This window comes from Uloborus diversus, chromosome 9, assembly GCF_026930045.1.
Source record: "Uloborus diversus isolate 005 chromosome 9, Udiv.v.3.1, whole genome shotgun sequence".
Taxonomy (NCBI): domain Eukaryota; kingdom Metazoa; phylum Arthropoda; class Arachnida; order Araneae; family Uloboridae; genus Uloborus; species Uloborus diversus.
In genome coordinates, this window is record NC_072739.1 from 84,351,334 (window position 1) to 84,378,254 (window position 26,921).

The 26,921-nt window shown below is 32.5% G+C and overlaps 1 protein-coding gene across 1 annotated transcript; it reads left to right on the forward strand.

Moving 5' to 3' along the window:
* The first annotated feature begins 22,060 nt into the window (after window positions 1-22,060).
* On the forward strand, window positions 22,061-23,587 carry LOC129230353 (immunoglobulin A1 protease-like). The gene has a single exon (XM_054864751.1). It carries the CDS (start codon window positions 22,061-22,063, stop codon window positions 23,585-23,587), a length of 1,527 nt encoding a protein of 508 aa, XP_054720726.1.
* Window positions 23,588-26,921: the final 3,334 nt, after the last annotated feature.

Genomic DNA, 26,921 nt, shown 5'->3' on the forward strand with positions numbered 1-26,921 from the left:
TTATTTTATTACGGTAAAACATAGTTCATTTTTCGACAGGAAAATAATATCGAATTACTTATATTCACCACCCGAAGTCAAAGCGATGACAAGGTTCTTGTGAAAATGTGTGCTTCCTCTAAAGAAAATTCATTTCTTTTCATTCAAAAATGTAGTTGTGAACTAAAAAACCAATTTAATGTTTCTATGCATACACTATACACGTTCAAAATTCGTGCTCTCCCCCCTCCCCCCTTGTTTCCTCTCACAAAAAGTTTCATCTGAAACTTATTGCAGTTAATAAAAAAAGGGAAAATTAAATCCTAGGAATGAATGTTTATAACGAATTCTTTGAATCTTGTAACCTATTAGAAAATTTAGTCTAACTGATGTAATAAAAGAAAAAAACGAGCTGATGTGTGCATCACATGACTTTCCTTTTACTTTAATTTATTGTCATTTCCCCATTACTGGTAATTTTAATGTAATTCAATAGTTTACTCTCTAAATATCACCAACAGTGACCAAATCGAAACAGATTTTTAAAAGATTTTTTTTAAAAATGCCAAGTTTGTCACCAAGTTGGCGACAAAACTTGGCGACCAAAAGATTGGCGATATATCGCCAAGTGTCCGCCAAATTATAACACCACTAGAGTTTACATTGAAATTAACAATGATTTTCCCCAAAAAAGGGGCAAAAGACCCGTTTGGAAACAACCGAATGCAACCAAAACGGGAGGTGCACAATTAGACCCCGCTAGGAGTATACGTACCAAATTTCAACTTTCTAGGACATACCGTTCCTGAGTTATGCGACATACATACGCACATCCGCACATACGCACATACATACGTACGTACATACGGACGTCACGAGAAAACTCGTTGCAATTAACTCGGGAATTGTCAAAATGGGTATTTCGAGGGTCTATACGTTTTTAGGCACTTATCCACGTGTGGTCGGGTTGAAAAAAAAAATGAACATTATTCAGAGGTGAGCAAAATGGAAATTAAGGCCGATTTTTGAGTGAAATTTTTTTTCGCGAATACTTCTTTTTTTGTAAAAGGAAGTAAAAAGGGAAGTTAAATACAAACGGAAGTGTTAATAAATAGTATTTAGAAAAGAATAATAAAGTAGTAAATAATACGGTATAATTTGAAAAATAAAATATTTGCATAAACACAGAGTTGAATTTATCGTTTACACCAATAACAAAATGAACATTGTTTTATTTTGATGCCCATAAAATTATGGTATTTAGATACACAGATCTGTAGAACCGTGCTTTAATCCGGACCTTACTTATAGCACTTGAATATAATCGTTTAAATATTGAAATTTCAGCTAAATTGCAGGCAGAACAGCTTTTTTGTAGCTGTCATTATGATATTTAAATTAGAAATAATAGAGGGAAAAAGAGCTAAAATTAAGCAAGTCAATTTTCCACGTGCAAAAGAGGCCACGTGCTATGGGTATTCGAGATTTTTTTCGTTGGATGAGAAGGAAGCAACGTCGTTAAAAAATATCTTCCTATTTCTGTTTAAAAAGTTGCGCACTGTTCTTTATTTAGAAATGTTAAAAAATGTGGTAAACTAAAAATAGATACTAGGAGATCGCTTCCTATTGCACTCAACGCACTAAAATTTCGTATACTTATTTACCACAAACAAACATTCGTAAAACTCTTCGCTTACCAACAGTGACCCATATTTTTTTAAAAAGTGAACCATTTTATTGTTTTTTTTTTTTTGGGGGGGGGAGAGATTTTTATTTCCAAGTGTTTGCTGAGGTGAGGTTTTTTCTATTCTTAGTTTCATTTTTCGTCCTGTTCGCCAAAAGCGTTGCAAAAGACATTTTTACATAAGAAAAATAATTATTTATAAGAGTTAATTCGAGGGAAATATTGAGAGAGTATCACACAATCTCACATTTTAATTATTTAAAAAAAACAATAGTTTTTTTTCAAATAGTTTTCGTTAACTTTGAAAATAACAGCCTATTTTTTTAACATGCCATGCTTTTTATAAAATTAAAATGTGGACCGAACAAATTGTGGGTCATCAGTTGTTTAATAAACAATTTCTTCAGAATTATGGTCATATTGACATCACTGGGGATCCTTAATAAATGAAAAAATATATGCAGTGGCTCCCAAAAGTCTTCGTACACCTTCGACTTTCAACGAAATCGGCCCCAATCCATTGGTTAGAATTAATATTTCGGAATAGGTATTTAATTATAAGATCTATGATCTATTTTTAACAAAACTACATAAAAAGTTTTTAAAAAATATTAAAACTTAATTTTTTAAAAATCAAAAACCAAAAAGTGCCGGAAATTTTATCTCACAAAAGTCTTCGTACACTTCATAAAATGTCTATATATTATTGAATAATCTAGCTTTTGATTAAGTTATCAATTAGTAGAATATCATACAGCATTCATAACATCTTTTAAACGTCTAGGAATAAATTTTATTCTTTTTCTTTCTTTTTTTTTGCGTAATTTCTGAGTAAGTGTTCAACTACACTTCGAGTCTTACTATTCATAGCTCTATTTTCGTTTTAAAGCCCTATTTTCGTAATCTAACCCCCAGATATCTATAAATACGTTACATTAAGTTAAAATCTGGAGATTGAGGGGGTATTTTCTAAGTTTTAGGACAATTTTCGAGGCACTAGACGCAAACGTTGAAAACCGTGTGCTTCTTATCGTTATCTTGATAGAAAACAAAGTTGTTTCCAATAACCAAATTTTTGGCTAAGAGTTCAAAAATGGTTTTTAAAATATTTATAGGAACATCATGATTTATTATTTCATCAAAAAATTCCAAACTACCAAGTCCTGATGCTGATATGCACTCTCACACTAAAACACCTCCACCGTCCTGTTTAAATGATCCCACTAAGTTCTTAAGATTAAGTTCATAATTTTTTCTTCTACTTACAATTATGCAATAATTTAACCAAAAATGTTGAATTAATTTTTATCTGTAAGTAAGACGTAATTCTAAAACGTTTTGAGCTTATTTATCATTGATTTTGCGACGAAAAGCGTAAGCTTTCTGTTTTTCGCACGATCAAGAAAATTTCTGCGGGAAGAGGTCCCATTTAATCCAGCTAATCAGAGAACTTGGCGAACAATTTTAGGTGAAAATTAAATGTAAAATGTTTCATTTAACTCTGCAGAAACTTTTACAGCACTCAAACATGTATTTTTCATAATTTTTTTAACTTTAAATCTCCAAATACGTTTTGTCAACTTTGCCGGTTAACCTTTTCTTACTTTGTTTTCGGTCCGATTTCTTTCTTTAAAGCATTTTATCAAGCACTTTCATATACAAACAAATAAATTAACTACATTAGAGACATTTCAAACCAATTTACCGCTTCTGTGGGAAAAAAAATTCAAATTTTGAATGGTGTTTGCGGTTTTTTACGAATACCAGCCATTTTATAGTAATAAGCACAATATTAAGGAATAAATAAACAAAAAATTAAAGCCAAATGACTTATAAGGGTCAACACACTGCAAAAATATTAATAAAATGGCATATGATAATTTTAAACATGAATTTATTCGAAACTGTTTGAGTGTACGATGACTTTTGTGGCGTGTTATATCTCTGTCTCTTCGTTTTCTGACCCATTTCAAAAAGAAGATCCGTCAATATTTTGAAAAAAACCAATGGGTTGTATTAAGAATGACTTAGGAATGATGTGAAAAAATATTGAACTTCATATTCGAATTCAGTTTCGAGTTATTTTGGTTTTACTAAAAAATTTCAAAGTGTACGAACACTTTTGGGAGCCACTGTACATATTTTAAATCTACGGAAAACGAAAAAATTGCATTTTCGTTCTGGAAATTTTTACGGATTTGGGAAACCGAAAGGTGATCTATAAGCAGAAAAGTTAACCATTTTTCTTTCATGGTGGTATCCGTTATTATCGTAATTTTTATCGTAGATTCTTGTGTTATTTTTTTTTTTTAATTCTTCAGAAAAATATTTTTGAAATAACTAAATCATAGGTGTATTTTATGTCAGAAGATCTTTTAAAAAGTGCGTTTGAAGCAAATCAAACAAGCATTATTTGTGCAGGTTCTGCATATGCCTTAAATTTCCCCGTAAGCATTAATTTTAAGTTTCTTGAATTGTTCAAAATCGAAAGAAACATTAATCAAATAAAAAAAGGAAGAATTGCAATGAGGTGTCCTGGCTGAGATCTTTAGAACGAAAAAATGCTTTAAGGAAGTTACCAGTTTATTGACACTTTCAGCTTCAAGTAGAGGAAATTTGCCTCCAGTTCGGTTATTGTCCATTCCAGACTGATGAATTCATAACAAGGACAAAACTGCCGCCTCTAGATGGCATAACCGAGCTGTCGGTGACAGTACATTGCATACAAAACCAAAGTATTTTTGAATGAGATGTCTCTATCAAGAGTTATTTGGGGGCACGGGCGTGCACAGAAATTTTGGGCCCATCACAAATGACTTTTACGGGTCCCCCTTCACATTGTTTACCCCTCTATTTCGTCCCTAGTTTTAAAAGTATTGGGCCCCCTTCAGGCTCGGGCCCGAGCCAACAGGTGTCCCTTCTCCCCCCCCCCCTCTGTACACGCCTCTGTTTAGGGGTGGAGAAGTCAGACGGAAATGCACACATTTCTCCGTCTAAAGACACAACTTTTTTTTTCGCAATGTTTATTTAATTTTTTAATTTTTTAAAACAATTTTAAGCGATATTTTGACGATTTATTATGCCTTCTCTCACGTCTTAATTTATGTTTTTTTCTTTTACGGAAGAGTGCCGCGAAAAAAGAAAGAATTTATTTACTGACTTTTGTAGATCAAAGTAGATCAGGGAAAAACTATGTAGGGATTGTACGGGAATGGCAGGTAAACTGAAACAGCAGGAAAAGGGAAATGGTGAAACGTTTACTCTGCCTCGGGCGATTCTCGAAAAAATGTCCCGTGCATAACAATAAATTTTTCATTTTTTCCAGCTAACCAAAGCCTTCAAAAAAATAATGCTGTTGGGGAATAAAACATGCTTTACTAGATTATCAAAGCATAACAGGTAATCCCATATTTAATTAATAGTTACTTGAATAAAATAAAAAAACTTAGCGTTATGCACGGGACATTTTTTCGAGAATCACCCATTTAGCACCACCAATTTGGTAATATTTTTTAACTATGTAGTAACACATGTAGGCTACTCCATTCATGAAAAAGTTATCTCTGAAGATCAAAGCATATGATAATACAAGCAATTTTCAAAAATCGATACTTATATTGTAATGTTTTGCAAAACAATTTTTACTTATTATGAAATGATAAAGTTCTTGCCATTAACATTTTCAATATTAATTGAGACCTACTAATATTTGGTGTAATATTTAATTGAATAATATTAGACTTATTCTTACTTTAAATATTTTGTTCAATTAATCAAGTGCATGCGGATCAAAGTGGATGGGACAAAGTGAAATAGTTCATTTTGCTTACTAATTCTATTACTTATCAAATCACTTATGTATTCATTTACTAATTAATTCATTTCACTTCATTTAAAAATTCACTTATTGATTTCATTCCTCGCCTTTTTTTTCCTTTCCTTTTTTCTTTAATTTTTTATTTTCTTTTTCAGATTAAATGAATCATTTTGTATCTAAAACAAGAAAAATAACAACGTAAAATAACAAAATGAAAAAAGCACGAGTTGCATATTACGCAGTAATCTGCACTTTGTGATTTTTTGACGTTATTATTTTTTATTTTACTTTTTAGCACTAAGGTGTTCGCAACTCCAACAAACTATAGGGGGCTCTGCAGCCAGTCTAATGGCGGATGAAAAGGTAAAACAAACAGATGCCCTAACTTATACCTTGCTTTGAATCTTAATGAATTACAGTAATTTTTCATCGTGTTTGTGGGAAACTTTCTTTTATATTCCTCTGAAATTACATTACACCACAAACTGTCTGTAGCCTGTAATTTGTTCCAAACAAAACACTTGGAACGGAATGTTTTACCTTTTTCTTTAGTATTGTTAATCACCCCTAGGTAGCGCATTCGAGCTCTGGAGTTGCGAATTTATTTAGCTTATATTGCATCTTATATATATATATATATATATATATATATATATATATATATATATATATATATATATATATATATATATATATATATATATATATATATATATATATATATATATATATATATATATATATATATATATATATATATATTCTTTGCAGACGATAATTTTTTTCGCATCTCATTAATTCTTTTTTTATTTTGCAAACGGCTTTTACTGGCGTTTTGTGAAAGCTTAAGGACGATCAAAATCAGCGCCAATTTGCTCCTCTGATTAATAATTTTATTTTATTGTGTTTTATTTCTTTTTACAAAAGATAATTTTTATATCATTAATTCTTTTTCCCCCACAAATGTTATGTACGGGGACTTTGATGAATATTAGACAATTAAAAAGGGTGACGTTTTGTATTATTTATAAAAGACTAGCTTACTACCCGGCGTTGCCCGGGTGCTTTTTAATGCAACATATCTTTTGGACAATCAATTGAATGAATTATTTCCAAATGAGCGTAAAAAAATACATTCACACTGTTAAAAAAAATGTATTCAAAAATGAAACTCTGAATGTATTCATTTTTTTGAATACAATGGATTCAAAAATGAGTAAATGTGGCATCAAATACAAACATACGAGAAATACGAGTCATGAAATGAGTACATGTGTTTCTCAAAATTGAACCTTATTGATTCGGAGCTATATTGAGTAATGAAAGTATTCAAAAATGAGTAAATTTTTATTATTTTTGAATACCCATTTTTAACAGTGCACAACGCTTTCTTGGCTTAAAACTTCAAAACACTTTAACACAGAAAATCAAGCATTTGCCGAAAAGGTAGCATCAACTTAAAGCAAAAAAGTGTGAGGAATAGTGTTTGGGCTCTGTAGTGTCAACTGGTACGTTGTCTGAGGTTGAATCAGACGGCCGGTACACGCAAATTGTCTTCATGGCAAAGACAAATGATTGTCTTTTGCACATCGTGTGGGACAACCTTTTACGTGATGCTTCGAAAGAAAAGAGTTGTGCCGCCTTTGTAGGTTTTGCTTTCCCCAATACATCAAAAAATGCAACAGTACTTATCACATGCATTTTATTCAGAAATAAATCATTGAATGTTTCCTTAGAAAGAATCGTGAGCTTACCAAAAAATAAAAGTCAATCCCTATATCAGGCACAAATATGTACAAAATAGTCTTCTTGGACAAGGTTACAACATTTTCAGATTAATTTAAAATCATCCTCAATGTCCGAAAGCTAAACAAATAGTCCACCGTACAGAAAATAAATTCAGTCAGTGTTGTTAACAGACGATAACACTCCGTTTTACAGATTTTTTGCGGTGTTTTTAAGAATGAAGCTATCAAGTGATAGGTTATTTTGTATGTTTTCAGGCAAGCACATTTCGCAGAAAAAGTTTGCTTAGTATAAAAAAAACTTTACCAAATGTGTCTGCTCGCTCTTGCCATGGTGATTTAGTGCCATGCCATAGAGTAAAATTGGATGAGTGTAACTTGCCTAAAAAGACGCACGTCGACTACATTTTATTTTCTTATATTGACGTCAAATTTCTATTTTCGTAAGTAAAAATGATAGTTAGACAGTAATATTAATGTCTTGTAAAGATTTAAAATTTGTCAAGATTTAAGTTCTAGTTCAAATTTTTAAGATCTAATACTTGCCGTAAATGTTATACATGATACCACACTGATGCAGGTAGAGAGAACATATATTTAAGTTTGTTGCTTTAGAGAGAGTATTCCTTAGAGAGCATCAAAATTTTAATTTAGAGGGATACAATCGTCCTGAGAGGTGGGAATGGGTCCACTGACTACATTACAGTCATTATTTTAAGGTATGTAAAACATTAAAAATGGAAGTAGGTGGACGTGAAGTTATTGTACGAACTATTTCAAAACCGTCAATTAAACTGCGTTAGAGAGAAAAAAGTTGGCGTGTGCCTTTTGGTCACTATCCATGCTAGATTTTGTTTTTTAATTATTTGCAGGCCGTGAAATTTTTTGAAAAATAAATGTCTTGTTTGTACTTACAACTGTATAATAGACAAATCTTTTGTTTACATTTTACAGCATCTTGTTGTATATTTTGTTCTTCTTATCCACAGCTTAAAAGCAATCGAAATGTATTTCACGTTTCAAAACGTAGTTTAAAAATTAAAAACCTAAATGATTCACATTTTTCTAATCTATAAATTTAATTCAAAACTTTCTCCTAAATATTGTTCTTAATCCCCCTCCCAGCAGCAAGAAGAATTACATTTGTAAGTGAAACCAAACTTGATCAAGTAACATAAATCTATCTATATCGAAAATAGTTATATCTCACATACATTTACAGCACTTAATCGTCCAATGTGGTTACACGTGAGATACAAAGTGTTTCACCTTATCCCTATACTGTTTAAGAGAGTTTAAGCTATTATAGCGATAATTTTCCATTCATATCTCACAGCACTTCTTCAATGACGGTTGAAATGCTTAATGGTAGCTACAAACTTCCAATATTTTTCGATTGTTTACAATAGCAGTTATCGACCTTAGCTTTTTAATTGGGAATGCAGCTTTTTTCAACTTATTTCACGATGAAGAAAAAACTTCATATTGTGGAGTAATATTTCATCATGCCTTTAAATAGTAATTTATGTGTGTCAAAAGTTGCATCATACCTGCTAACAGATATAAAACTATTGCTAGTCTGCGAAGATGCTTCATCAGATGTACTATTACTCGAGCATTAAGGTAATATAAAATTTCAAATGAAGACATTTGTTTATATAAAAAACGTAGCATTTTTTTGCAGTTTAAAACAATTCAAATATAAATTAATATTTATTTGCATTTTTTCCAAACTTAAAACTCCAACTCTCCCAAAGTGTATGAATTCCAGTGAATTATATTTCCGTGTGGTTTTGCGGGGGAAAAGGTTTACAACCTTTAATTTTAGCAGATATTGGCAATACTAGCATGGTAGCTTATTTGAATGTAAGAAACGTCATGACCATCCCCCTCCCCCTTGAAAAACAAATTCCAGATACGCTACTAAGCACAAATATGATTATTTTGCAATTTATTTGCGAAATTAGTATTTTTTACTCTTGTTCTTTGTTAGAATTCAGCGATTCAACTTAGTTGAACCGAATTAGGTAAAGATCCGACGTAAACCATGGAATAATATAAAGAACATATGCGGATTGGTTTTAAGCACCATCCAACATTAAATTGTTGAAGCTTGTACATGGATAATGAATGAATTATTGATACCGAACTGGTTTTGATATTTTCTGGGCTGTTCATGTTTGAAATACTGATCTATAATTTCGTTCTACCATACTGCAACGGAAATACCAAAAGAAAGCATACAAAGTAGGTAGAACCGTCGAAGACCGCAATGCATTCTTGCTTTTCAGGATGCTATTCAAAAATCGCTTAACAGCAGCATTTTGATTTCGTTCGGTTTTCTTGCCAAACATGCTTTACTGTAGTCGCGAATCGGCATTATCGACCAACGTTGAGAATACCTTTAGTTTTGATTGCATTTAAAATATTTCCTTGTGGTTATAAGTTGCAAATCATTTTTATTAGCTTGGAATTAAAGTTCCTAAATTTAACGATAGTAGTTAATCTTTGAAGAAACTTCATCTAGGGCAGTTTATTACGGGCTTTTCGTTAAGACTAAATTAATAACTCTACACAAATTCGTTCGTGTAGAAAAGAGTAATTTTATGACTCAAAATATGAATTTAGACCATTTTGGGTCTTTTTAAAATTTTAAAAACCAGCCTATATGAACTCCTGAGCAACAATTTACCTTTGTGCTAAATTTGGAAGAAATCCGACGAAAACTGGATTTGTAGAAGGAACATACATTCCTACACACCCACAAACATACATGTTCTTTGATAGCCTGGAGCGACTTCTATTTAACCGAATTAGGTTATTGGTTATAGTTGAACTGAATTACTTAAAGATTCATCATTTGAAATTTACTCATTTCAAATTGATTTCGTAAGGATCATATGAATGAAATGGATGTGGTTTTAGTAAAAGCATTCTAATGCTGAAACAGTCGAAGATAGTACATCCCAATCTTGAATGTAATATACCTTACTAATGTTTGTATTTTCTCTGCTATTAACGTGGAAAACACTGATAAAAAAATTACACACAACTCTTACTGTTGTGGATTTTTTTAATTAAACGATATTAACCATTTCAATTTAACGGTAGCATTCAAATTAAGTAGAACCATGGGTAGCATCAATAGATTTCTGGGGCTACGAAACGATGTACAGCAAAGTTTCGTACATCTACGGCTCTCTTACTAAGCATGCGTTTCGCTGGTCGCTGAAAGACATTAACGGCCGTTGTCTATGATACTTTTTGAGTTGATTGCGTTTAAAATATTTCCCAGTAGTTATAAGTTGCAAATCATTTTTATTAGCTTGGAATCAAAGTTCCTAAATTTAACGATAGTAGTTAATCTTTGAAGAAACTTCATCTAGGGCAGTTTTTTACGGGCTTTTCATTTAGACTAAATTAATAACTATACAAAAATTCGTTCGTGTAGAAAAGAGTAGTTTTATGACTCAAAATATGAATTTAGACCTCTTCGGGTCTTTTTAAAATTCCAAAAACCCGCCTACATGAATTCCTGAGTAACATTTTACCTGTGTGCCAAATTTGGAAGAAATCCGACGAAAACTGTGGATTTGTATAAGAAACATACACATATACCCACACACCCACAAACATGCATCCATTTTTATATATATAGATTTTATTTAGTACTTTTCGAAAAAAAATTAGTTTCTTTACTGTATGTTTGATTTAATGTATGTTCTTAACTGTATGTTCATTTCAATTGTGCACATTCGGAGCACTATCTTTCGAGATGTGATAAGAAGGGGACGAATTTCAGTTGGTATAAGTCATTTTGATTTCAGCACTCTTGTGAAAAAGAAAATAAAAATAGTTGCCAATTCATACTTTGAATCAGGTTCAAAATAGAATAAAATAGCACTTTCTAGATGTTTACAAAATATTATTCTCAAAAATCTTCCGAAGGATTTGAACTTGAATCAAAAAATATTTTCAGCTTAAATTCAGAAAAAGCTTTTATTAATAAGTGACATATATTATCCTTAACTAAAGGAACTTAAACCTTAAACGTAATAATATTTTATAAAATATTCATTGAATTCCATCTTTTCTACTTACTTTGTGCAATAAAAAGTCCCCCCCCCCCAAAAAAAAAAGAAAATGTAAACAAGATATTAAATCTAAAATGAAAATTTCCATACCTGCGTGCAACTCTGTAATAGGATTATTATTCCTCAGTAGAAAGTTCCCATTTTGCTAAATACAGTAAATAAAATTATATTCCAAATTAAATTCCATCAACTCAGAAAGTAATAAGCCCAACAGGTACAAAAAGATATTTTATTTCTGTCTCAATGAAATATTCTTAACTCACGCCTACATCTAAACTCACACTACCAACTAAATTGCAACTTCTTTTTTCTAATTTGAAAAATGAAATAAGTTTCTATCCTTTTGCATGAATAAATATTATATACGAAAAATATCTTCTTTTGTTGGTTGCGACGGGAAAATTCGTAGCATAAGTGTTGGTCAAATTGATCCGTATGTAAATTACTTGTATCAAAATGGCAACAAGAAGTGTAATGAAAAGTTCAAGGCAGGGAAGTGATATTATCTCTGCACTTGAGGCTTTCGCTGAGTTTCCAAAGTGCTTCAGGCCAAATTATGAATTTGCGCCATTTTGCGAAAATTTTTCTTCGAAGTTAAGTAATGAAAATCTGATAGACCCTAAAGTCACGGGGAAGCGAGGAGGAAAAAAAATCGCAGAAAAAGCGCAAAACTTCGATCAGGTGATTAGTTTGATGGCGAAAAATTCTTAAGAAATGATTCTCGACGTTTGATTGAAAAATTTTCCCACTTTAATTGCGATATTCGCGCTTCGATGATTTTGCTCATTTCTGGAATGTTTGCTTAGTTGTCGCGAGGGTGGAAAAACCTACCTCTCCGTGGGTCCCTAATAGACCCTTACCCACTTCGAAAGGAGAAAAAAACAGTTCGATTCACGCCTGCGGGTAGATTACCGTCCCTGTTAAGAATCCTGAACATAAAAAAATTATTTTTTTTTTAGCTCGAAAATGCTTCGAATCTCAGCGGTGAAAGTTACATAAGAATTAGAGAGCTTCTGCCATCTATCGGAAAAGACGGGAATTGCAATGACTAATGCTTTTTAAACCTTGTTTGCTCTGTTGCGTTTGACTCTCACAAAAATATAAGTGCATAAGTGGTTATACGTGTATATTGTATATTTATAAAAGTAAAATAAACACAAAAAAGCTGTTGCATTTCTCTTAAAAATGTTTGAAATGTTTGTATTTATCAAGACAATTTTTAAAAACTAACTGTAATATTAATTTTAAAAATAAAATGAAGATAAGTATTGAAATGTGGAAAACTAAATCGAATTACTAGTCATCTGACAATATTTAGAGGAATTACTTGATTCGGTTCCATTTTTCTCTCTTTCTTTTCCTTTCTTTCTTTCTTACTTTCTTTTTTTCCATTTTTTCCCTCTTAAGTTTTTTTCTTTTTTTTTCTTTTTTTTTTTTCTTTTTTTTGAGAGAGAGGGAGAGATTTTGCTTGGACACCTAATTTTATAAATTCGAAAAACGTTAGCTATTACTAGCTGTCTGTTCAAATCCTTAGGGTGGTATAAATTGTAAGTAAGTAAATATTTATTATGTGCATACGTAGCCTCTCCTATACGTAGCCTTCCGCAATGCTGCAGAACCCATTGTAGCGACGGCAGCAAGTTTTCCTTGGCTAACAACAAAATTGGTACAAGAGGTAGCTGAGTTGCTAATCAGACACAGAAAGTTTGACTGGTAAACTATTAGGAAATGGCGATTAATAGAGGTCTAAATTGTCCCTTTTTTTGACAATGTGCCATTTTGTATTAAAGAACCACATGACTTGTTCATTATGCGATTTATTTTTTTGCAGTTTAACTCGAATTTCAAAGTTATAAATTTGAAGTTTATTATATGGACCACAAAAAAATTTTCTGCTTTAAACTACACAGATACCTCTATTTGTGCATTTTTTTTTTGTGCATGGTTTTTTTTTGTGTGTGCGTGTGTGTGTATGTGTGTGCGAACTTTTTTTGTGCGGTGTATGAAAATTTCAATCAGATTGAGACTCAATTGATGATAGTATTTATAAAACGAACGAACTTTTTTATGCATTTTTTTTTTTATGCAGTCCCTATCTACCGCACAAAAAGAGGTTTGGGTGTATTTTTATTATAATCTTTGGCATTTTAAAAGCTTTTTTTAATTGCATGATTAGATATACATCGTATGTAAATAGTGTAATTATTTTAGTCTGTGAAATAAAACATCGCTTTAGTTTTCCCACTTGCAGACCGTCTGTGAGATAAAATCCTTTGTAATATCTATGTAAAAAAAAAGTCAATTTCACTGCTATCTATATTTATCTGTCTATCTATCTATCTATTATTTTGTTAAGAGAAAGTTTTTGCAGCTGAATGTTTAATTTACTGTTAATAGTTATCCCCCGGATACCTTGCCGCTTGTCGAGTGATTTTCTGGTGAAATAACGGAATAGTATAAACTGAAACTATTGGACGGTTGGAACTGACCATTGGAAGTTAAAAAATAGTTTTGCTAACTAATTAACAGTTCGAAAAAATATACGAAAAATTTCTGTTTCCTACTGCCAATGCAGTATTTCCAAAGTATTTTTTCCCCCCTTGTCGTGCTGTACGTCTCTCGAGTCGAGGGGGAGGAGCGGATGGAGACTGGAGGCTATGCAAACGGAAATACTTTTGTCTTTTTAGAAATATTCCCTTCGGCTCCTTTAAGGTATCTTTTTACTTCCTTTTACAAAAAAAGGAAGTATTGTATTCGCAAAAAAATTTTCACTCAAAAATCGGCCTTAATTTCCATTTTTCTCATCCCCGAATGAATGTTGAGTTTTTTTTCGACCCGACCACACGTGGATATATGCCTAGAGACGTACAGACACCAGAAATATCCATTTTGACGACCCCCGAGTTAATTACAACGAACTTTCTCGTGACTTCCGTATGTACGTATGTATGTGCGTATGTGCGTATGTGTGTATGTGTGTATGTGTGTATGTGTGTATGTATCTCGCATAACTCAAAAACGGGATGTCCTAGAAAGTTGAAATTTGGTACGTGGACTTCTAGTGGGGTCTATTTGTGCACCTTCAATTTTGGTTGCATTCGGATGTTCCTAAGGGGGCCTTTTGCCCCTTTTTGGGGGGAAATCATTGTTAATTTCGATGTAAACTCATGTTGTGTTAAAATTTGTCAGACACTTGGTGATATATCACCAGTCTTTTGGTCGCCAAGTTGGCGACAAATTTGGAGATTTTTTAAATTTTTTTTTAAAATTTTGTTTCAGTTTGGCCACTATTGGTGATATTTAGAGAGTAAATAATTGAATCACATTAAAATTGCCAATAATGGGGAAATGACATTAAATTGGAGTAAAAGGAAGTCATGTGATACACACATCAGCTCGTTACTAATAATAAAGCTGTAAGACTGTGTCTCTGGATGTCGGGATGTTTGGATGTCTTTTACGCGCATAGCGCCTAGACCGTTCGACCGATTTTCATGAAATTTTGCACAGAAATAGTTCGTAGCATAGGGGGGAGCACCACGAAGCAATTTTTCGAAAATTCGATTTTGTTCTTTTTCTATTCCAATTTTAAGAACATTTTGCCCGGGAAAATTACCATAACGTGGACGAACAAATTACCAAATTATCATAACATGGAACCGTAACATGGGCGAGCAAATGAATATAGCAAATTGGAGAGAAATTCATCACCCATTATTTGTAAGTATACAAACGAACCAAATGACCTTTTAATTTTCTACTACGGGCAAAGCCGTGCGAGTACCGCTAGAATTTTAATCAAATCTGTGTGAGGCTTGTGGTATCGTCTTGCAATTTTGTAGGTCTCTGCCTTACGAGCAACTAGAGGAAAGGGACATTGGTAATGGGTGAAACATTATTTATACATTAGTAAATGTTTTAGTGTTTTTACTAAGTTTCATTAAAAAAATGAGCATGTGATGCGTGCATGACATGTGATCACAAGTTATCATGTGATGTGTGCATCACATGACTTCTTTTTACTCGAATTTAATGTCATTTCCCCATTATTGGCAAATTTGATGTGATTCAATTGTTTACTCTCTAAATATCACCAACAGTAGACAAATTAAAACCAAATTTAAAAAAAAAATTCGTCAAATTTGTCGCCAAGTTGTCGACAAAACTTGGCGACCAAAAGACTGGCGATATATCGCCAAGTGTCCGACAAATTATAACACAACTTGAGTTTACATCTTAATTAACAATGATTTCGCCCCAAAAAGGGGCAAAAGACCCACTTAGAAACATCCGAAGGCAACCAAAAGGGATGGTGCACAGCTAGACCCCACTAGGAGTCCACGTACGAAGTTTCAACTTTCTAGAAAAAACCTTTTTGAGTTATGCGAGATACATACACACATACGCACATACATACGTACATACGGACGTCACGAGAAAATTCGTTTTAATTAACTCGGGGGTTGTCAAAATGGATATTTCGGGTGTCTGTACGTTCCTAGGCATATATCCACGTGTGATCAGGTCGAAAAAAAAAAAAAAACTCAACATTCATTCGGGGGTGAGAAAAATGGAAATTAAGGCCGATTTGTGAGTGAAATTTTTTTCGCGAATACATACTTCCTTTTTTGTAAAAGGAAGTAAAAATATGATGATACTTTTGATTTAGGTCATTAAATTTGGCTAAATTTAGAAGATGATTTTTTTTTTTCATTTTCCCGGTATAAATATAACAAAACGTATGCTTAACTATATTTAAACACTAGATTTATGTCATTCAGATAAATAGCTCTTAATTGGTACCAAAATTTGTTGAATATTTAGCATTATTTCCCAAATTATTTCAGTTTTTATCTGCAGTGCCAAATCCAAGATTGCCGAAATTTGGTAAAAATGATCGTTTTTCAGTTGTTCAGTTCATATCTCTGCCAATAATAGATTCGATGCAAAACAAGGGACGAAGAGAGGTGTGCTGTTGCATAACATATTAATGTTATAAAGAGGTGAATGACTGAAAATATGAAGAACACAGGTTTGAAGCAAATTTTCAGGATCTAAAATTTCACAGAATGAAACAACCGTAAAACTCAAAAACTATGCATGATTGTTCAACAACGTATAGAAAATATTTCTTAAAATATTTTGTGTTGAAATGATCATTTTTTCAAAAAGTTTTCAATTTTAAAAAACTGATTAAAGATTTTTTGTTTGTAACATGAAATATCAGGTTATAAATAAAATTGCAATTCAAAGTCATGTTCATTTTCTGATTAATTTTTTAAGTACTCAAATAGAATGACTTTTTTTGTAGCCTCGATATATTAACCGAAAGATTTTTTTAAATAGTAAATTTTTAAATTCTAAAAATAATGAAAAGTTTAGTTTAATTAAAAACTCCTCATTTATTTTACTTTTGTAATGAAATTTCTTTTTATCGTTATGTCTTTTCAAATCTACTTCAATAGTGACATTTAAAAAAAATGAATTGGTTCATGTAAGTAAGTAAATACATTTGTGGACGATATTCAATGAGATATATTTCTTGTGAGAAAATATAGAAAATAAAAATGTTGTTTTTAATTTAATCAAGTATTTCTCATTTTTATCTTCGTAAAAAAGAAACACCAAAAGGAAAAAAATCATCGAGCTAGCACAGAAAACTTCGCTGATTTTGTTTTGTTTATAGTAAAACGTTAAATTGAAAGATTTAGCTGTCTGATATTTTCTTTGTCTGAAAAATAATTTCAAAAAATAGAAGTATATAGCTATGTTCGTTTTAACATTTCATGTCGTTTACAATTCTTTTTCCAGTTATTTTCGTCTTTACTTTTAACATAAAAAACGGAGGAAAAAAATAAGCATAATTTTTCTCTTTCGTGGAATGGCAATTGTGCCAAGTCAACAATTAAGGAAATGCTCCGCTTAAGAAAAAACGATGGCAACTTGCATAATTCGCGACGTTTCTTTGACACGTGAAGGGACAAAATGTTATTTATGACAACAGCGAGACACTAAAAAGTATAAAAGACAAGGGCGGGTCTTTTTTTTTCTTTTTTGCTTCCCATCTAGAATGGAACATAAAAAAATGGCATCACTACAAAAGAAGAAAAAACAACGAAGCGAATAAACTTAACAATAAATTTCATTCCATGGCAGGCGATTTTTTATACTTTCAATTATAAAAGAGCTTTAAAATTGAATATCCTGCAAAAGTTGTTTGTTTAAAAATTGACATTTAGCGTGATTAACGTAATGTCATTTCAAAGCAAGGCTCTGGCCAAATTTAATTACGATGTCCCCATAAGGGTGTGGGATAAGACATATTGTTCGTAATTATGCACTTTGTCTTCGAGAATCAGTTAAAAGCTGATGAAGCATTAGAACATACATCTAAAACGAAATTACTGCAGCGATTGCTGTAATACTTTGTTTAAAGTGTTATGAATCGATGACGTGTTCTTAATAACATTTATTTGTCTGCTAGACGTTTAAATTCTTTTTCGCCATTTAGTTGCGATTATAAGGTTAAATGTTCTGAAAAACTATGTGTAGCTGTCAGAGATTGGACAGAATGATTCAGGAATGCGATATGTTTTGCCATTTGTAGTAATATTAGACAACTAAGGGAAAAAAATCTTTCTATTAAAAAAAAAAAAAAGAAACAAACAAAAAAAAGCGTATTAAAAGTAATTCTTCTCAAAGTAAAACTGTAAGGGTATTTAAAACACAAAACTCTCTCATGTTAATTTGACTTCAAACAATGCACATTAATTATATAGCAGATCAAGATTCCAAACAATATTGCTTGGGCTATATTTTCCGCTAAAGGTTTTAATTCGGAGTTTTAGAGCTTGAACAAGTCACCTTGCGGTGATTAAAAGAATTAGCCAAAGAGGTAAAACATTTCAATTTTAAGCGGATAGGGAGATGTCTCCCTGATCGTTTTATATCCTACGTAAGTGGTTCTGTCTCGGTTTTATTTGCCGCTATACAGGGGCGTGTACAGAAATATTGGGGCCCGTCAGAAATAACTTTTTTGGGCCACCTCCATATTGTTTACTCCTATGTCCCTTGGGATGGTTCAAAAAAATTTTTTGAGCTGAAGTTCAGGACACCCCCTACAAATGCAGGGGGGAAATGCTACAAATTTAGAAATATTTAATTTCCCCATCTGTTTTTTTTTTTTTTTTGTGAATAATTTTTTAATGCAATGTATATGCAAATCACTAGTGTATATTTTAATATGTAGCGTTGTTTTTTCAGTTAAATGTATTTTTAACCCCCCTCCCCATACGTATGAAGTTTGGGGGAGGGGGTTGAGCACCCTCCTTCAGTTGAAATAGGAAGCTAAACTGCTTCCAGTATATTACTTTCCACAAGTCGAAAAATATTGAGGGGTGACCCGTTATCTAGGAGAAACCATTTTTTACATGTATTTTTGAACCACCCTAATGTCCGTACATATATTTCACACCTCATATTTAAAATATTGGGGCCCATTCAAGCTCCGGGCTCGGGCCAACAGGCGACTCTTCTCCCTCCCCCCTCACTCCCCTTCCGCTATATAAGACGGGCCGACACATCAGCTTAAGTTTAGCCATTTTGGATCGAATATTTCATTGTTGTGCAGCTAGTGTTACCTCAGCAAAGTTTCGAGTTTTGCTAAATTTGCCAAAAACAACATTTTACTTAATAAACCATTCACTAATAATTATTCACAGTGAAAAATTACCAAACGTGATAACTCGCTCAGGAAAGACAAACTCAAACAAGCTCTCCAATCCAAAATGGCTGATCTTATGCAAATGCGTCAGCTCGTCTATATAGCGGTCTTAGGTTTTACCTGTTACAGCCGCCATTAGTCAGAGACTGCAGTGCCTACGCTAGTCTATTTGAATTCCGAATTGCTTTGTAATAACTTTAATTTTAAAATTTTATCATTATTATTATTATTATTTTGATTGTATGTTCATGTCGATAATGTTTTGAGCAAGTGTATGAGACAAAGTTAAATATGAAATACAGCAGAGTAAATAAATTTTAATATCGATTTACTTTTGATTGATTTCGACTTTTTTTTTTTGTCCTTTAACAGGATTTTGAAGCAACGTTTAACAATAAATGAAATTTAATGCCATTCCTTGCATTTATATCATCATTGTTAATTCTTTAAAATGTCATTTGGTTTTTTGTTTCCAGTTTTCTACACTCACGATTGTATGCAAGGTCTCCCCGAACCTATGTTTTAGGGAGGGAGAAATTCGCAATTTACCGAATGAGACTCTAAATTTTACCAAATGATAAAAAGAAAAAATCAAATGTCGCTTTCAAAATACAGTCGGACCCCGATTTAACGAACCTCTATTTAGCAAATTTCGCGAGTGTTTCTTTTTCCCCGACAAAAATTAAAGCGAAAACCCCCATTTACCGAATAATAAACCCCGAATTAACGAATTATTTTAACAGGCGATTTTTTTTTTTTTTTTTTGTTAATATGGATTAGAAATATTGGATGGTTTTCCAAATGATATATCGATCTTATCTGAAGCAGAAAAGTACTTTTTTTTGGAATGAACAAATTTGGACGGGTGAGGGGGCATTTAATGATTAGCGATTCTGATGCAGAAAGCGATAGTTGAACTCTAATTAAAACTTATTTTTCCTAATGCTTTACATGACCTGGAAACTGAAAACATCTCTCATGCAGCAGGCAGTAAATGACACATTTTCTTCTCTCCATAAAGCCGAAAGAGAACTATTTGAAGGCACGTACCAAGTAAATTGTCAAACCTGTGTGTAATAAGTCGCGGAATGCTGAATAAAACGAGCTGATGTTTGCATCACATGACTTCCTTTTACTTCAATTTTAATGCAATTTTCCCATTATTGGCAATTTTAATGTGTTTCAATAGTTTACTCTCTAAATATCACCTCCAGTGGCCAAATTGAAACAAAATTAAAAAAAAAAAAATTGCCAAATTTGTCTCCAACTTGGCGACCAAAAGATTGGCGATATATCGCCAAGTGTCGGCCAAAATATAACACCACTTGAGTATACATGGAAATTAACAATGACTCCCCCCCCCCTCCAAAAAGCGGCTTTTGCCGCTTTTTGGAGGGTTAAGCCGCTTTTTGGAGGGTTACCCCTTTAGAAATACCCGAATAAAACCAAAAGGGGAGGTGCACAACTAGACCCCACTAGGAGTCTACGTACCAAATTTCAACTTTCTAGAACATACCGTTCTTGAGTTATGCGCCATACATACGCACATACGCACATCCGCACATCCGCACATACGCACATACATACGCACATACGGACGTCACGAGAAAAGTCGTTGTAATTAATTCGGGGAATGTCAAAATGGATATTTCGAGTGTTTATGCGTTCTTAGGTTTGCAATGGAAAATCTTGTCAAGAAGCGATCTCCGTTACGAACATCTTTTACTAAGACATATAAGAATTTAATGACCTTGTTTGAGGATGAAAATGTTGCAATAAGTGATCTTAAGATTAAATTAGCTACTTTAGAACGCATTAATGCTGGTTTAATGACTCTTGACAACGAAATTTTAGAACTTACGTTAAATGCAGACGATGACGGTAAAAGTTATACTGTCGAATTTGAAGCTATAGAAGAATATAAAATCAAGTTTGATGAAACTTTAGTTTACGTAAATTCTTATTTAGAAAGTAAATCCCAGATAAGCGCTAGTATTAATAATGAGAAATCACAACTAAAACTTCCCAAACTGGAATTAATGAAATTCGGTGGTGAAGTTAAAGATTGCCTGTGCTTTTGGAGTCAGTTTAAAAGAATTCATGAACATAAACAAATGGAAGAGGAAGATAAATTCCAATATTTAATACAGTGTATGTCTCCTGGTACAAGAGCGAAGGAGATCATTGATAGTTATCCACCAACAGCAGAAAATTATAAAAAAGCAATTGAAAGCCTCAAAGCAAGGTTTGGCCGCGAGGAACTGTTAGTGGAGTATTATGTTCGCGAACTCTTGACTTTAGTTCTTAAAAATGCTACCAAGTCGAAGCTAAGCATTACTCAGTTGTATGATAAGCTTGAGTCCCACCTAAGATCATTAGAGTCTATTGGGATGGCATCCGATAAATATGCTGCTATGCTATTCCCACTTGTGGAATCGTGTATTCCAGAAGACATTTTAAGAATTTGGCTAAAAAATTCTGCAAGTGAAGAAAAATCATACAGTGCAAGACTGAACCAGCTTCTAAACTTTTTAAGGACTGAAGTAGAGGGGGAAGAACGGATCACCCTTGCAAAGTCGGGAATGAAGCAAAGTGATTCCTACAGAAAATTTCCGAAAGATAAGGAAGATATTATACCTACTGCGAGCAACTTATTTCCAGGTGTAAAAGAAATTAATAGCAATAAGGTAATACATTGTATATTCTGTGAAAAATCTCATCAAAGTAAAGATTGCTACAAAGCACAAAAGTTAAGTTATGATGAAAAATTGAAAATTATGAAAGAGAAAAATTGTTGCTTTGCGTGTTTGAAAACAAGCCATCGAGCAAAAAATTATAAAAACAAAGTTCAATGTGTGTTTTGTGGAAGGAGGTATTTCCTTGTTTGTTGTCCAGAATTTAAGCAGAAATCAAAAGTTATGGTAGAGTGCAAACAAGAAAATTCCGAAAGCAGCACTCTTTCATCACCATGTACTTCAGGGAGAGATTTGATTCAAACATTAGTTGTTGGCATTCATCATGAAGGGGGAAAATCTACGAACTTTAAGTGATACTAGTCTGCGTGAAGGAATGAGTCAACATCCTCTAAAAGGTGAAATAAGTGAACCAGACTTCAGTGATGTGGAAATCAGAACTGTTCCAGTTGATGCAATAAGTGAACCTGGTTCAACGGATGAGCTGAGTAAGCCTGCATTAGACGATGGTAGATGTGTAGATTTTCAAGCTAACGAAAAAAATGAAGCTTTTCAAAAAGACGAACAAAGGAAAATTTCTCAAGATGAGGAGAAAAGTCATAATTCCCTAGATCACGAAGAATGTGCAATTGCTTTAGATGAGAGAAAAAATAAACTTATTCAACGTGATGAAAAAGGTAAACCTGCTCTAAGACATGAGAGTAGCGAAATTGCTTTAAGAAATAAAATAAGCAAATCTATTCAAATTGAGGACACAAGTGACTGTGTTCTAAGTGATGATACAGATGAACCTACTCGAATAGATGAAAAAAGTGAATCTAATGTAGCTAATGGGATAAGAAAGTCTGTTGACCAAACTGAAAAGAGTGAAACTTTTCTAGATTACCAGGAAAGTAAATTTACTTTAAATAAGAATGGAAATAAAAATTATTCAGTAGATAAAACAAGTAAACTTGCTGCAGTAGTTGAAAAAAAGGAATTGCCTAGTGCTGACGGAAACATTGTAACTGCTTGCGACAGAAACGAATTTGTTCCAGATCAGGCAAAAAGTCGAAAAATTATAACTGATGAAAAAAGTGATCCTCTTCTGAGTGATGGAAGAGAAGAACCTGCTTTAAGTAATAAGAAGAGTGAACAAGCTTTAAGTGATGAAGTAAGTAAGCTTGCTCAAACTGATGAAAAAAGTAGCTATGATTTTTATGATGAGCCTACTGATATAAAGAAAAACGATGTAACTTTTGAAAGTCACACAAAAATTGAAACTGCTTGCGAAAAAGATAAATTTGCTCCGAAGAAGATAGAAAGTGATGTGATTGCATCTGATAAGAAAATTGAACCTGTTCTAAGTGAAAAAAGAAATGAATCTGCTGTGAATGATAAAAAGGGCAGATTTGAATTAAGTGATGAAATAAATAAATCCTCTTTGAGCGATGGAAGAAGAGAAACTAGTCTAATTAGTGAAAATAAAGTAAAAAAAGCAACAAATGAAGATCCAGTGGAACTTGATTGTGAGCAATCAATCGAAATAAATACTTCAGAAGAAAGTGAAAAACCTGTTACTCCTATCGAAGAATTAAAGGATGCTGAAACAGGAACAGATGAAAATGAAGAAAATAAGGATGAGAAAGAAGATATAAGAAAATTTGCTGAGCGAACAAAGTGGCGACATGTGCCAGGCCTCGAGAATATTTCGAACTTGTCTTCAAGAGGTTACTCAGTGAAGAAACTGAAAGTATTCCCTTGGTGGGAGGGTCCTCATTGGCCGAAGTTGCATCGTGAAGAATGGCCTCATTGTAACTTATTTGATGACACAAGCTTTGGAAAGAGGAAAAGTTCACTCGCTAGAAAGTGAAATACCCAAACACATCAAAGTGATTTATAATTTAGTTAGCTTTGAGTTAAGAAAGAATGTTTTCAAAAATGATGACATATCTCTGCATGAAAAGAAATCTCGTTGTGCAGAAAATGAAAAACATAAGCTTCTTAAAACTTCAGGAAATGAAGATTTTTCAGAGCATGGATGTGCAGAAGTAAGAAAAGAGAAGATAGACAGCATGGAGAGTTTAAGGTTCATGAGCTAGAAATGTCAGAAAAATTAGTAGTAAAGTTCATACACCTTGACTCCTTTACATCTAAGGACATTGAAAAGTTAAAAGTCATCAATGTGTTTAAAGATGAAGGAATTTTGCGAGTCAAGCCAAAAGTGAGGTATAATATCTACGGTTTAACTTTAAGATTAAACTACTTAGAGACGTTAATTTTATCATTAAAGTTCAATTTGGTAACATGTAAGTTTTTAATCTTAATATATAAAAATCTTCTGTGCGGACGTTTGTCACCATAAGGCTTTTAAACGGCTTTACCGATTTTGATCAAATTTTTTGTGTGTAATTAAGTTGTGGCAAGAATGGTTTCAAAGCGCGATGGATCGAATCGGAAACGTTTTTGCTAATTAATTAATTAATTTAAACATTGGATGGTTATATTTCCCAAATGATTAATATTTATTTTAACCTATTGTTGAGCGAGAATTGAAATAAATATTTAACCCGTTGCCAAAGGACAATAGGAAAGCCAGCTATGCTTTTTGTAATAAAATTTCCTACTGTGACATGTCAATTGAGAATAGGTAATACGTAGAGAGAGAGAGTGAAGCCTTCATTTCTTAAAAGCAACGATTTTAGGTCGAGTTACATAATATTTAAAAGTTAAGTACCAGAAGAAATCGGGTTTCTTTCACTAACCAAATGATCAGAAAGTACCGTACCTAGTATAGTAACATTTGTTTCTCAGCTCAAATCCATCTGAGATTTTGCACCATTGTTAAAGGAAAAGACGGTGGAATTTAAAGACGAAGCAAACTTCATTTTTCTCCAGATAAATTACAACGGGGTAGTTCTGTACCCAAAAGATCAGTGCAGTGGAAGATCTTTACCTTTGGTGGAAAGAACAAATTCGGCAATTTATAAAGTTTTAAAAGTTTCGTTCAAAAAATCGGACCGCTCATCGGTCGGAATCTGCTTTGCTCACCGATCGGCTGGATTACAGTAACGTGGTGGCTTGGCGAATTTGGTTGTAAACAATAGAGTTGTAGAATTATTTGTTTGCATTTTAAAGCACTCGACGTTAAATCCCGGTTATCACAAATTTGCCATTTCAACTGCGCTTGCGCGCGGACTTTGCTGATTTCAAAACTCTTGCTCAAACTAATTTAAAACATTTTAAATTTGTATGAGATGACAACAGATAAAAATTAGAAATTACAAAGCTTTCTTTGATTTAATTTTTACGCCTCGGTAAAGATTGAGTTTTGAGTCTTAATTATTAATGGGTTCGGAGTCTGATTTTTCTATCAAACAAAGGCCCTTTTCAGAGCCAAATTTTTAACGTCAGAACAGCGTACTCGAATTACAGCATCACTTCTAATACAAAGCCGAACCCTCAACCTAAATACAAATGTAGAAAACTGAGCTGTTTACGCCTACCGTAAAATATCCGCAAAAGACTGATATCTGTACTCATATTCCAATCATTTTTGAAGTACATATCGTGTGTTACGTTTACGTTAAATAAATATTTCCAAACCAATAAGCATTGAAGTGTCATTTTTCTCTTTTCTTTATAAAGATAATCAGTTATTCATATCCGTAGTTTCATATAATGTATCCCGAAATCTCTGTGAAAATATTCTAATTGCATTCATTAATTTGCTGGGACTCTAGCTCAGCCGAAATATAAACAAGCAAAACGAAATCTCAAAACAGAAAGCCCAAAAAGCCAAGTCCGTGCGCAAGCGCAGTTGAAATGGCAAATTTGTGATAACCGGGATTTAACGTCAAGTTTTTAAAGCTACTGTTAATGTAATTTATTGTATTTTTTGTTTATTTGGAGAAATATTTTAAATTGCAAAGAATTGTTGTTGGTTTTTTAAAGAGTGTTTAGTCATTTTAGTTGAAGAATGTGTTTATTTTACATGGGGAGGGGGAAGGGAGATGAGTATTTTCGCTTATTCAGAGAACTGTTTTTACCTTTATCATTTTTTAAAACAATATCCTTTCGGTTGTCTTTATGTTGCAGCGGGATTTGCCGTTTATTTTAAATGGAAAGTTAGTTTTTTACACTTAATATCTGAGGCCAATTTTTATCCTCTGAGTATGGTGGAAGGAACAAATCATACAATCTATGAAGATCTTTCAAGTACGCGAAAAAAATAGTTAACAAAACAACTGCCCAGTATGTATTATATAAATCAAGTTGTAATAAATATACGCATTCTGACATCAAACAGCTTAAAACATTTACTTTTTACTAATTTTTTTTCAACAGAAAGGTTCAAACACTTGATAGTATATTGAAATTTTTCAACTTTTCATTTTACAAAGTTTGAACAGAACAACGTCTGTCGGGTCCTCTAGTATTTTAATAAGTTTTGATTTTATGTGTCAGGTATGTAAAAAAAAAAAAAAAATCAAAAGGTGGGAGAATGTTGCAAGCCTATGCTTTATTTTCCCGTCCTTTAAGAGTTTGTAAGTTTTTGTTTGGCAACAGTGGATATGTTTTGTTAGAACAGCTAAGTTTTGATTTGAAATGTTTTAAGCAGTGTATTAAGAAACTGCTATAAGAAATATTAAGAAATAAAAGTATATGAATGGACAAAGTGGTGTACACTTAATGTCGTATCTAACAATATTCAATTAAGCTGGACTTGAAGTAAAAATAACTTATCTCTGCACAATGTGTATCACTATTTCAAAACTGAATGTATCTTATCAATGTGATTATTTGTAACTATTCTCGAAATTGGTTCTAACTTTTGAATTTAAACTTGTACATAACCCAAACTAATAACAAACTCTCATTTTGCTTCATAAGTAAACATATTTTTAATTACTACTTGTAGAAATGTATTCAACTTACTGAAAAAAACATGTTCAAATCAAACAGATATTAAAATAGGTAATTTAAACTCAAAATTCTCTAAGTATTATTCAGTTGTCGTTGTGAAAAAATTATTTTTAAATCTTTGACCCTCATCCGATTCATTTTCATCGGATGATTATCAAATCGTAATTTTCGTTTAAACATCATGCGTTTTATTTAAAACAAATGCAAACAAATACAATATGCATGTAGAACATATAAAGCATTTCTTAAACGGCTACATTTTTTTTCCAGTTTGCTTTCTT